The sequence below is a fragment of the Leptopilina heterotoma genome, unplaced genomic scaffold, assembly GCF_015476425.1.
Source record: "Leptopilina heterotoma isolate Lh14 unplaced genomic scaffold, ASM1547642v1 Lhet_31, whole genome shotgun sequence".
NCBI lineage: Eukaryota > Metazoa > Arthropoda > Insecta > Hymenoptera > Figitidae > Leptopilina > Leptopilina heterotoma.
The window spans coordinates 1639123-1653630 of NW_025111011.1; the positions used below are offsets into that span (position 1 = coordinate 1639123).

At 24.0% G+C, this 14508-nt stretch overlaps 2 protein-coding genes across 3 annotated transcripts in view; both read right to left on the bottom strand.

The window, feature by feature from the left end:
• The window catches only part of LOC122504669 (hormone receptor 4), a 299547-nt gene that overhangs the window by 252699 nt on the left and 32340 nt on the right, over nucleotides 1-14508 (bottom strand). The gene's annotated exons all lie outside the window — the stretch shown is intronic.
• Nucleotides 815-3520, bottom strand: LOC122504671. The gene is made up of 2 exons (XM_043615867.1): nucleotides 3386-3520; nucleotides 815-3317 (listed from the first exon to the last, which is right to left on the bottom strand). Exon 2 carries the CDS (start codon nucleotides 3033-3035, stop codon nucleotides 1749-1751), a length of 1287 nt encoding a protein of 428 aa, XP_043471802.1. The 5' UTR covers nucleotides 3036-3317; nucleotides 3386-3520; the 3' UTR covers nucleotides 815-1748.

Here is a 14508-nt window from a genome sequence, read left to right on the forward strand (position 1 = left end):
AATAATAATAATGTATTATTACTAGAATTAACTCCATCTTTCTCTCTCTCTCTCTCTCAGGCCATCAACCCTTTTGTATATTTATCGTAAAGACAAATTCAGGCTTTGTACTCATCTACTAAGAATACTTTTTTACGGTTTACTACTATTTAAATAATATTATTTTTACATTTGTGCCACTAAAAGCTACTATTTTCCCACAATTTTTTAACGGATATCAAATTGAGACAAAAACGATTAGCGAATCAAAAGTGTTGCCTCGCAAAACTTTTGATTCGTTTTTTTGTTTATTTGAATCAAATAACCGATTACTTGACTATTATCAATTAAATATTAACTTCAATCAAATAATTTTTTATTTCAGTCAATAATAATTAAATGGTTCAATTCATATTTTATTTATTCCAAATATGCAGTATATTTGAGTTTACTGAAACAGCCCGTCTAAAAGACTCAGAAAATATAGCCTAATTTAGTTAGGCTGATTTTATTCTCTAAATTTTTGTCCGTATATAATGTCGTCATGAAAACTAAAATAATAAGTTTCAGAGCATATTTCTAAAAAATATATTTTTTACTTGGCTTTCATAAAGTTTTGTTTCTAAGGATTTTAGAGTTAGTTATTGGAAATTCGAACTTATTTCTAAAATTCAAAATATCAGTTTTAAAATAATATGCTATTTAATAGACCAATAAAAATGGTTAAATGTGGTTGTCACGAATTTTTAAGGTTGATGATTGTAGATTAGAAATAAAAATTGAAAATGTTCTTTTTCGAATTATGGAATAGATATTTTAATAAAATGATTGTTTGTTTGTTTAAATGCTTGTTTATTTAGATGTTTGTTTAGATACAGTAAACGACACCATCTTTTTTAGTTTACAATTTTTTCGTTTATCTAACCTAATCAAAAAGTCTGGTTTACCCTATCATAAATATTTACTTTCCGCGATGAACTGCATGCAATTCGTTCGACTTTTGAAGTAACTGTTTTAAGCGAATTTTCACTTACTTAAATTTAAAGAGTAATAATAATTAGTTACTTTTTATTGATTTAAATTTAAAATCTAATAATTACTTCACATGTTTCTTAAAACTGATGCTTTGCAGCATATTCAAAGTGTACTTCTGCAGTTTTTGTGCTGCCTCTACAATTTTGCATTACAGATTGTAGAGGCAGCACAGTAAAAACTGCAGGAATACACTTTGAACACAGTTTCAGGTGTCAGCACGGTAAACATTCATAGAAATTTCTCTCCGTGTAAACAGTTTTGATTTTTTACATAAATATTCAAATGATTTAAGTATAATTTTCGAATAAATAGTAGGAAATATTTCCGAAATTCATGGAAGATAATTCTTTTTATTTATTCGGAAAAATTTCCACCGTTTGGGGTTCCATGCTGTCCGTATTTTTTCGGAAAAAATGGCGAAAATTTTTTTACAGTGAACTATAAAGTGAGGGTCTTTTTCTAAGAATACTAAAAATGCTTTTCCAAAAGCCTTCTTTTTTTTTAGGTTTCTTTTAATTGCTTATTCGTTCTTTCAATTTCCTATAATTCTTTCATCTAGCAATGTTTGATATTTTTCTAATCTTTTGTGATATTCAGCATGGCAAATATTCATAGAAATTTCTGTCATGGAGATAATTCATGGAAGATAATTCCTTTTAATTATTCGGAAAAATTTCCACCGTTTATGGTTCCGTGCTGTCAGTATTTTTTCGGAAAAAATAGAGAAAATTTTTTTACAATGTCATACTAAATGGGGATGATTCTACAATAACCCTATGATATCTATCCCAAAAGCCTTTTTCTTTTTCAGGCATCTTTTCTTTTCCTATCGTTTCTTTGAAGTTTGTAACTGTTTCATTTATCGATATTTTTGCTTCTTCAATTTTGTTTTCAAATTCATTTAAATTAATTGTGTTCTCCTTAAGTTTACATAATGTAATTAATATTGATAATCTGTCATATAGTATTTTAACAATAGCCTCCAATAAAATGTTTATTCGTCTTATTTTTCCTGACATAATTATGCTATCAATAAATTCAGTTAGGCTGATTTTATTCTCTAAATTTTTGTTCGTTATGAAGTCTCTAACAATATTATCACTCTCTTCCAGAATTTTAATTTTAAACTTTGCATCAGAATTATCCAATGAAGAAGAATACATACGACTGTAGATTTGCTGAAAACTGGATTCTTTTTGCAATAATACACTTCTATCTAACGTCCTGTTCAAATCATTGTAGTTATCAATGTACCTGTTATTCACTTTTAAAGTTAAATCTGTAAAATCATTCATGTTCAGTAAATCATCATTAGTCCTTTGCAGGCAAAGTTTCGAGTTGACTGAAAATGTGAAACCTATATCCTGATGAGATGGCTTGCGTATGCTATCGCAGTTATTAATAGCTCGAATAATATTATCATCGATGTCAGAAGTAACTCTCCCTACTTTTTTCACTTTCCTGAAGAAGGCTACACGTTGGTTATTATTTATTATATGCCGTACAAATTCTTTTGAAACTTCGGATATATCCAATTCTGGACTTGATAATAAATTTCTATTAAAATTATAATTGAGGAATTCAGAATTGACTGGAGAACCATTGTCAGTCTCGAAAAGTGCTTTTGATATAATTACTGATATACTTGGGAAAATATCTTTAAACGTGTTATTAAAATATCCTTCTACAGTTTTTAAAAACGTTAAAATCTGATTAATATTTCCACTAGTAATCTCACCATAGCTGATTACTAAAATAAGTTTCAGAGAATCGACCTTTTTTGTCAAATGATACATATGAAAGGCATTATTTATATCTCCCTTTTCACCTCTATTGTCCTCAAATCCAGCGGTATCCCAGAAGTCCAAATTCTGTAATGCTGACCTTTCTGAGCTCCATCTTGTGGGAATTGTAGTCACTGACACTGATCCAGCACCAATTTCTGGTCCTCTGACATTATTGTTAGCTTTTTTTATTTTTATTTCACGTTTCTCTTTATAAGCAATCAATGCATTTCCCATCAAGTAATTAATTAATGTACTTTTGCCACTTCTTGCGCACTGCCTATGACAATTGCCGCATTTCCACTTTGACCTCGAGTTGCTGCTTCCATTCGACGTTCAGAATCATGGAAAAGTTGTCTTAATTCATATACGTCATTAATATTGAAAATACATTCTTCGCTTCTGATCATCGAAATTAGGAAGCAGATTATTGCAAGTCTTATCATGATTGTTAAAGAATATACTTTTAATTTTCCCAGTTGATATTTAAATGTAATCGACCGCAAACACTAATACAATCTGTAAATATTACTAATGAAATAATTGGAATAAATATTAATTTGATCTTTAAGATGCTATATGCTTACCGCCTTACGGTGTCAAACTTATTCGTATGTGTAATACACAGGAATAATCAGACGAACTTCACTATTTCTTTTTTGTTTCAAACTTTAATGTCACGTAACAGAAGGCTTTAAAATAGCGTTTAAAAATAATACGCGATTCTCCAACTTATATACTGTTCATGTTGAATATTATTTAAAATATCTCAGAAATTTTATGTACTGTTTTCCAATAGAAAATGTACAGGTACAACGAATTTAGATTGGGAGAAAAAAATATTATTTATCAGTGAATAGATGTACTGTTAACCAATAAAAAAACGACAGATTGGAAGAAAAAAAATTTATTAATCATTGAATTGATGTACTGTCGACCAATAGAAAATCTACAGATTGGAAGAAAAAATATTATTAATCAGTAAATTGATGTACTATTGACCAATGGAAAAACTACAGGTCCAACGAATGTATAGATTAATGTTAATTAATTAATAGAATTAATGTGAATAGATAGAGTGCACATAAATAATCAAATTTTCACATTAGAAATTGAATTATTTAAATAAATTATTAATTCAGAATCATTAAATTTTTTGAACGATATTAATTATTTTGAAATTTTTTTATAAAATTCTTCGAGAGAAATTAAATCATTTTTAATAATTTTTATAAAATTTGTTTATAAGAATTGATCTATTTTTAATAAAATTATTGTAATTATTTTCCTCGAAGTAATTTTTTTATTTTCAAGGTTTTTAATAAACCATTCTTCAAAAAAACGTTTAGTCATTTAAAAAAGTTTTTAAATTATTCGTTGTAAGAATTTAATTTTAGGAAATAATTAAGGGGTTACGCCACCCTGAAATTTTCAAAAAAATTTATTTTTTTTTTTGCTTAATTTCAAAGTTTATATTCTAACGAATATTTTGAGATGTCGCCGAAGACAATGTCTCACTAATTACAAAAGTTATGGTCATTAGAAGTCAGCGCGGTGGGGACGCGCCGAGAGCTGCTGGAAGCAGCGACTTTCTATTTTCGAATGGTCTAGGGGGCCCTTTCATGATTTAGGAAGGGTCCTTTTCATTGTATCCCTTCCATTCTTAAATAAAAAAAATTATGGCCCAGGAATTGCTGATTAAATAGTAAATTGAAAAATTTTCAAGTTATAATACACTAAAGTTCATTTTTTTCTTCTTTTGCGTTTTTCTCGAAACCACAATTTTCGAGACGGTGTACACGATAACTCAAAAACTATTCAATCGATTGACTTGAAAATTAATATACATCTTCCTAAATAGATTTTCCACAGAGTGACGTGGGATTTTTTTGATTGAATAATTTGAAAATTTTTTATCCAATTTTTTATACGGTAATTTTAGCCAAAAAAAAATGTCAATTTTTGAAGTGCTTCCATTTGCGTAAAAAATTTTTTTTTTTAAAATGGCTTCGTCACTCTGTTCAAAATTTATCACTTTTTAAGAAAAATATTGTTTTACTTGTTTCTGACAAAAATTGAACTGCCAATCATGTACACCATCAAGGAGTGCTCCGGAAAAATTGATCCACGCCAATAGTTATATCTCCGCCATTTTTAATTAAAAACATTTTTTTTTTAAATATTTATAAAGCTCAATATATGTACTAAAGCATCAATAAATGTAAAGAAGTCCTACCTGAAACAGTTTTATCAAAAAAATTCCTAAAAAACCATCCGATTTTCATGCGTTCAGGGTGGCGTAACCCCTTAATTATTGCTTCCTCATGAATGAATTGTTTTACAGAAAATTTTTAAATTCAATTTTTTTACTTTGCTGACGTTTTCACGTTTCTTTATCTCAAGAATTAAAAAATCATTTTTTAAAACATGTCATTCCGTATATGTGTTTTTACATCAAAATAAAATTAAAAAATATATTTTGTTAACCCTCCATCACACACCTATAGGGAGGGATTTCCTCTACGTTTTCAGTATTTTTTAAATAACTTTTGTTTTCCTCATTGCAAAATAAAATCAGTTTCTATACCTTTCGACAATTTCCTCCTCAACACATTTCTAAAAAAAAAACATTTAGTTTAAACATAATTAATCTTTAATTATGAGGCTTCAAAGCCAGAAAAAACTCGAAAAAGTGAGGTTATGTTAAATAAAAAAATCAAGTTTTCAAAACATTTTTTGTTCCACTGTTGGTTAATGACAAAATTGTATTATAAATATAATTAAAATGAATTGTTTAATGATTTTTTTGCTTATTTGTTAATGTTACATCATTTTTACATGTAAAGTGGAATTCCTTCGAAAGATGTGCATTCGTGTAATTAATTTTTATTTTCGAGACCGAAAATTAATTTTATTATAATTTTATAATTTAGAATAATTTACTACATATTTGTAAGTTTGTGTTAAAATTAAATTTTTGTTGATTCCTTCGTTTATGTTGTAATGTCGCTTATTTTACAATGTGGTGAGGGATAGAAAATTTACTGAGAATATATATTTTCTTTTTAAAAATAAGTACTCACATTATTGTTATCCTGATGAAATGATTTATGTATATTCTGTGCAGACTCACCTGTAACAAAATAATAAATTGTTAATTTTTATTTTAAAAGAAATAACGAAAATTAAAAACTTTAACTAAAGGAGTAGATCATTATTTTGTAGATCTACTCTTTTAATCTTCGCATATAACTTATTTAATTTAATTTTTACTTTAAGTTCTTCAAATTGATTTTCTAATTTAATTCTTGATTTTAATTTGCAAATTTAATTTTAATTTTAATTAATTATTTCTAATTAGTACAAAGTTTTGAACTTTATTGTATAAATTGATTCAAATTATGCTTATAGTATGAATTTCAGTATTAATCCATATTTAAACATTGAAGAAAGTTGTATTATTGTTACTATTATTATCAATTCTTACTATTATACCAGTAGCAAAAAAAATCAAATAAAGACCCAAAATATGCAGAGGTAAAATTGCAATAAATAAAGCGCAACGACAGAAAAGTGAAACTAGACCGACATGTAGATTTTCACGTAACCGATCACGTAAACTCGAGCACATAACTAAGACTAAAAATAATTTCAACTGAATGTAAAGGGCAAATGATTAAATCTGCGTAAAGGCTCCACAAGATAAGATACGCTTTTTTCGCCATTAAATGTCTCTCGACGATTTAATAAAGAATTACACTAGTTTTTTTTTTTACTTAAAAAAATAAATTTTATTAATTTTACAAGCAATTTTAAAATTCAATTCTACAAACAATTTAAGTTCATAAACAAAAAAGAAGAATTTTACTAGGATCCGAAAATTGAAAATTTCAAAAATACAGAACCGTAATTTAACAATATAAAACATCAAATAACACAAAGTAACACAGTTTTTCTAAAGATATCAAATTGAGACAAAAATGTTGCACTTCGCAACACTTTTGATACGTTTTTTGTCTCAATTTAATATCCTTAGAAAAAACCGTGTAAGGAAACATTATAAAAGGGAAGGAAATCGGATATTTATAATGATGACAAAAAAAGAGAGCGCGAAAGGTAGAAATTTTATTGAAAATAAGAGCGAAAGCTCTTTTTGAAAAGGGTAAAGTGCATGCCCCGTGGATGTATAATGTAAATTGTAAACCTGACCATGCAGCCAGGTTACGAGCATGGGACCATGATCGCACGCAACATGCATAAATTACAAACAACTCCTGGCTGGATCCTTACAATCACTACACGTCACGGTGAAAGTTACCCGAGGTCAAACTAACAAACCATTCCTGCACGTGCCTTCGCTAAAATAAATCGAAAAAATAAATATAAATAAATTTTATTTCATTTAAATCACATGTAATTTTTCTTTTTTTGCATAGAACAAACATTTCTTGGATTTCAAAAAAATTTTTTTTCATAAAAAGCTATTTTATATTATGAATCCAAAGATTGAAATTCTCTTGACACTCAGACTTCGCACTCGATAATTAATTTTAAAAAAGTAGCCAAAAATTGCTTTCGCAAACTAAAAAAAGGAGTAAAAAAGTATACCTATCGAAAAATTAAACTTAACGACCATAAAAAAACTCGTTTTAGACACTTAACAAAATTGACAAAAATTCCATTCTATATTTTATTTTACTAACTTTTTCCTAATTTTCATTAAAAATATTTACTTCTTTCTTAATTCTGCTAACAAATTGAATTCCTGCAACGAATTTTATTATTCATGAAAGAATTTCAATATTTATAAAAATAATTTAATTCTTGCGAAAAATTTTATAAAAATTTTTAAATAATTGACTTCTTTCGACTAATTTTATGCAAATTCTAATTAAAATAATTGAATTTCTGAGAAATTTTTATTATTCATGAAAAGAATTCAATTCTTACGAAGATTTTTACAAAAAAAATTTTAAATAATTGAACTCTGTTTGGAAATTATATGAAAATAGTAGATATTGAAAATCATTGAATTGCGAAAAATTTTTTAAAATAATTAAATTTTACAAAGAATTCAATTACAATTTTTCACAATAATTGAATGTCTGTGTGGCATTTTATTACATTCTTTTGAAAATAATTGAATTTTTAAAAAACATTTTATTATTTACGAAAATAATTGAATTCTTGTTAACGATTTTAGTATAATTTTTTTTAAAAATTGAATTTTCAAGAAAAAACTTATTACTTTTCAAAATAATTTAATTCTTATGATGAATATTGTTATTTTTTATGAAAAAATTTAATATTGCACAGAATTTTATTAAAATGCCTCAAAATAATTGAATTTTCGGGAATAATTTTGTTATTTATCTTTAATAATTAAATTCTTTCGAAGAATTATTTTTGTAAATAATTGAATTTTTGGGAAAAATTTTATAAAAATCTAAAAGATTAATTGAATTATTTCAAAAAAATTTAATTAAAATTGTATTTAAAATAATTGATTTCGTTCGAAAAATTTTATTAAAATATTTGAAAATAATTAAATTCCTGTGAAGAATTCTAATATTTTTGTAAATAATTTAATTCTTCCAAATAATTTTAAAAAAACATTTTTTTAAATAATTAATTTTTTCGAGGAATTGAAATTTTATATTTTAGAATAATTACATTTTTTGAGAAATTTCTGTAAAATTTTATTTAAAATAATTGAAATCCTGCGATGATTTTTATTATTTATGAAAATAATTGAATAGTTGCTAAGAATTTTATTAAAATTTTCAATTTCAAAAATAATTTAATTTCTGAGAAGAATTATATTATTTATGAAAATAATTGAATTCTTTCGAAGAATTATTTATGTAATAATTGAATTCTTGGGAAGAATTTTATTAAAATCTAATAGAATAATTGAATTATTTCAAAAAAATTTAATTAAAATTTCATTTAAAATAATCGATTTCTTTATCGAACAATTATATTAAAATATTTGAATTTTTCCAAAGAATTTAAAAAAAGATTTTTTTAAATAATTGATTTTTCGAGGAATTAAAATTAAATTTTCTAAAATAATTACATTTTTTGAGCAACTCCTGTAGAATTGCATTAAAAATATTTGAAATCCTGCGATGAATTTTATTATTTATGAAAATAATGGAATAGTTGCAAAGAATTATATTTTTAAAAATAATTGAATTCCTGAAAAGAATTTAATTATTTTTGGAAATAATTGAATTATTGTGAAAAATGTTATTAAAATGTTTAAAAAGAATTGAATTTCTTTGAAAAATGTTTTTATTTTTGAAAATAATTGAATTCTTCATAAGAATTCTATAAACATTGTTTTAAATAATTAATTTTTTCAAAATATAATAAATATTATGTAAATTGTATTTTAAATAATTGAATTCTTGTGGAAAACTTTATTTGTGAAAATAATTGAATTTTTCGATTAATTAATTTAAAATAGTGTTAACAATCATTGAATTCTTGCTTAGAATTTTATTAAAACTTTTCTTAAGAAATTCAATTCCCATAGAAAATATTATTATTAGTGAAAGTATTTGAATTATTGTGAAGAATTATATAAAAATTTTGTTAAATAATAGATTTTTTCAAAATTATTTTAAAATGCTGTTCTAAATTAATTGAATTCCTGGGCAAATTTTATTAGTTATGAAAATAATTGAATTTTTGATGAATTTTATCAGGATTATTTTGCAAAATTTCATAAAAATACTAGATATTGAAAATAATTGAATTTCGAATATTTTTTGAAAATAATTGAATTTCGAATATTTTTTGAATATAATTGAATTTCGAATATGTTTTGAAAATAATTGAATCGTTTTAAAGAAATTTATTATAATTTTTGAGAATAGATTTTTAATTTCTAGTATTAGCAAATTTAAAGTAGTGGAAATTTTCCAAAAAAAAAATCAGAAATAGTACCTTTATTGGCTGAAATCTAAAGAAAACTATCCAAATAGTAGCATATATCGTAAAAAAGTAGTAAATAATTTATTTTTTTTTACTGAATATGAAATTTAGTTCTTAATAATAATAATTATTATTATTATAAATATTGTATGATGTAAAATTTTAAAAGGTTTCGAAAGTGAAAAATAAAGAAAAAAAAATAAATAAAGTACGAATTGAAATAAAAAAAAAAATAAAAAAAGGAAGTGAAGCGATGGCATTTGTGGGAATACATCATGATTGCGCTTATCGTAGCGCGAGTCAGCTGACCATATACGTCCGTCTATTTACCACAGGAATAACAACCGACATTGTCACCCTTGTACTTGTTATCCGAGAGGAAGAAAAGCTCGGTCAAGAATAATCTCTCGTTCTCTCTTCAATACACAAGGTTTAGGTTACTGCACTTGGTGTCACGATTACACGAGCAAAACAGAAGGGAAAAAATGTTCGCGTGGGAAGACGCGAAAAAAACGAGAGAACGAGAGAGAAAATAAATTTTATCGTTCATTACTTTTTCAATTGCTTCTCCCGCCTCTATTTTTCAATTTCTATATTTATAATTTCGGTTTTAAAATATTTTTCCCTTTTTTTCCGTTGTAAAATATCTATTTTCACAAAACATTGCTCTTGTGAATTAAACTTTCGTATACCGCCTCCTCTTTTTTTTTTTTTTTCTTTTTTTTTTTTTTGTAGCAGCGAAAAAAGAGCAACTAACTTCCTGCTGCTTTACATTGAATCGTGCCGCATTTTGTATGGGATTAATCTAAAAGTGGCGATTCATAATCTCTTTTTGGACTAAAGTGATTACTCTCAGTTGTATCAGTATATATCATCGCGCGACAAAAAATACACGAAAACTTTGGGGGAGGGGGAATTAACAAAAAGCAAAAAAGAAATTATCAAACAGAAAACAAACTAATGACGAGAAAAATAAAGGATGTAATGAAATATGAATTAGAAACATGCGGGGAAATAATAAGAAAATGAAAAATTAACTATAATAATTTGAATGTTCTTTCATTCATTGACTTTTTCTGTCCCTCACCGTCTGAAGATGTCATTTGTTTTTTGTTATCTTCAAATAGATATTATATTATATAATATTATATTATAATATAAATAGATATTATATTATTACTAGAATAACGCGCGCTAAAACGCGCGTGAAGTTTCTTATTTCACTTTTAACATATATAACAATAATCTAATTTTTACATTACATGTAACAATGAAAATAAGACTTAAATATTTATTCCGTTAAACATATTATCTTTTAAGGTTGACTATTGTTCATAAGAAAGCGTGAATGCCAATGAGACGATAATGGAAGATATGTTTATTACATTATTTTTGACTTATTAATTATCAAAAATAAATTACAATTAATTACTTATTTTTGTTATTTTGTTTCTAATAGTTTTCTAATCAAAATTAATTAATATTATTTTCATGTCATTAACATTCAAAAATACAATTATTCAGAAGAATTCTACACAAAATCACTATATTTTTCTAAATTTATTTAGGGAAATCAGGATAAAGTCAAGTGAATTTTGTCAAAAGTGCTGGAATAATATTCAATTTCAAGAATTCATAAGAAAATTCTAAATGTTATTCTTCATGATTAAAAAGATTTTATTTATTTCAAACTCTTCCTATTTTTAACAATAATTAGACTTTACAGATTTAAAATTGATTTTTTTAAATAATTTAATTTTTGAAAAACTATCGAGAAAAAATGATTTTTTATGAATTATTTTGGAATAATTTTTTATTTAAAAATTAAAAAAATAATTGAGTTTTATGAAATTTGTATTTAAAATTTTTTTTTATAAATAATATAAATGTCACCCCCGCCAAACAAAGTATTTAATTTATTATTATTATTATTATTATTATTATTATTATTATTATTATTATTATTATTATTATTATTACCCAAAAGAAATTCGATTATCTTTACAAAATTTCAATAAAAAATTCTTCGAAAAATTTATGAAAAATTACAAAAATGTTATGTTTTAAAATTATTACAGGTGACAGCTAAAAAAATGCGCGCTAAAGCGCGCGTGTAGTTTCTCCTGGAACTAATAAATAATTAATAATAATGCCTATTAACAATAAAAACGGGTACTTACACATGTGTAATCACAAAAAATAATTCAAATATTTAAAGAATAGTATAGCATAAATTTTAAAAAATAATTAAATTTTAAAATGGTTTCAAATCAAATTCTTTAAAAATTTGTATTTTTCATACTTATAACTAACAATTCTGTAGAATTAATTATTTTAAAAAAGTTTAATTGAATTTTATTCTGAAATTATTTAAAGTGTTTATTTTTTAATTCGTACCCAGTAAAAAAAAACTAATTCAAATGAATTGAAACGAATTAACATTTTTGGTAGGCTCCAATTCGTATTTGTCACAAAGCGGGATTCACTCAAGCTCTTTGTATATTCAATTGAATTTAATTCAATATGTACCAATTTGTCCAAACGAATTCGCATTCGAAAGAAATGGCCAAGGAATGCATTGAATTCGTGCTAACGAATTGAAAAAAATTAAAGGCTCAAAACTTGTCCAGTGAATTGGTACGGATAGAAGGTTCGGAAGTTCAATACAGTTTCACGAATTCAGGAAAATTGCATCATGGCTCCAATTCGTATTTGTCACAAAGCGGGATTCACGAAAGCTCTTTGTGAATTCTTTTTAATTCATTTCAATTAGTTTTCGTTTACTGGGTATTTAATTGAAGAATTTCTGAATTATTTAAATTTCGTAAAATTGTTTTGTAAACAAATGGATTTTAAAATTCACAAAGAACTTTTTTCAAAAATTATTGAAAATAATTTATTCCTGTGGGAAAATAATAATGATTAAAATTTATTTAGAAAAGAAGTTATTAATGTTTTCAAATAATTTTAGAATTAACGAAATTCGTAAATAACTGTATAATGGTATATTTTTTGGAGTATCTAATCATCTTTATTAGAATTAGAATATTCTTTTGGGTCAGGGAATAAGTCGAAATTTTGTCAAGTGTAATTAAGTTTTTCATATTAAAAAAAAGAAAATATTTTGCAGGATTTACATTTGTTAATTATCTAAAATGTTTGTTACAAGATGCTAATTTTTTAGAAACAAAAAGGACATAATGAATAATATAATAACATTAATAATTTTTTTAGATTAATAAAAATATTTTTGAATTATTTGAAAAATAATAATAATATTATCAAATTAATGATATAATAAAAAAATAAAGAAATGTAATATTATCTGTCAAAAAATATAAAAAAAACAAAAGCATGAATTTTGTTAAAAAATCGTGATGATTTTACATTTTATTTCTATTTTCTTTCAAAACGTATAAAAAACAAAAGAATTACTAACTTCAGGTGTGGACAGAATGAAGGAATGAATAAGACGATTATTATATTTAATAACTTCTTCCTTACTTTTTAAAATAAAATCAGAAATTTTAAAAATAATAGAATTTAAAAATTTTTAATTCAAATTTTTGTTAAAAACACCAGGGGAAAACAATAAAAACATTCAATTTTGGAGAAATTATAAATAATTGCAGAAATTCAATTATTTAAAAAAATTCAATTATGTTCAAAATTTAAAAAAAAATTCTTGTCAAAAACCCAATTAATTATCTTTTGAAATAATTAAATTCTTCTCCGAAATTCAATTATTTTCAAAATTTTTTCTCATTTCAATGATTTTCAGTATCTACTATTTAAATAAAATTTTAATAAAATTGTACCTAACACAAACATTTAATTATTTTCATAAACAATAAAAATTTCACATAAATTCAATCATTTACAAAAATTTTTTACAAATTTCTTCGCAATAATTCAATTATTATCATAAATATCAAATTTTTTTTTATGGAATTCAATTATTTTTATAAAAAATAATTCAAAATTCTAGAAAATAATAATTGAATTGAAATGATGGAAATAATTTTAAAAAATTTACAGTAACAATATTATTATAATAAAAAATAATGATTTTATCAATCGTTAATTATTAATTATTATAAAACATGAATAAACAATATCATAATTATTTTTAAATTTTCTAATTTCAAATACATATTATTTTATTAAAAATCATGAAAAATACCTGAATATTTTCGATTTGGCAAACAATATTTTTTAAAGAAAAAAAAAACAAAAACTTACACAAAAACTAACTTCAAAGTGTGGACAGACAGAATGAAAGAATGAAATACGAAGATTATTATAGTTAATAATAATAATTATTATTTTTATTTTATAATTAATTCAAAATTGTAATGACAAATAGAAATCATCAGAATTTTCTTTATACTTCTTTTCATTAAAAGACTAAAATTTTGTTAAATATTATGTTTTGTCAAATTGAAATTATGCAAATTTTTGTTCTTTACTTCTAAAGAAAATTAGAAAATTGTTAAACAACTGTGATTAAGAAATAGAAAATTTATTTATTTTGCATTATTTTTGTTTATGAATCACAATTTTTTTAACAAAATTAATTATTTTGTTTTAGAAAAAGAAGAAAAATATTTGCACAATTTCTATTTTTAATCTTATTTTTGGAACAGGATTTTCCCCAGGAATTAAGACATTCAAAACATTCAAATTCAAACCTTTTTGAAATTAAACAAATTATAAAAAATTGTTATAAAACATGAACATGAAGATATTGTTACTGTAACTTTATCAT

Coding starts and splice junctions, on each gene's coding strand:
- LOC122504671 (XM_043615867.1), bottom strand. CDS start 3,035: ATGGGAAATGCATTGATTGCTTATAAAGAGAAACGTGAAATAAAAATA.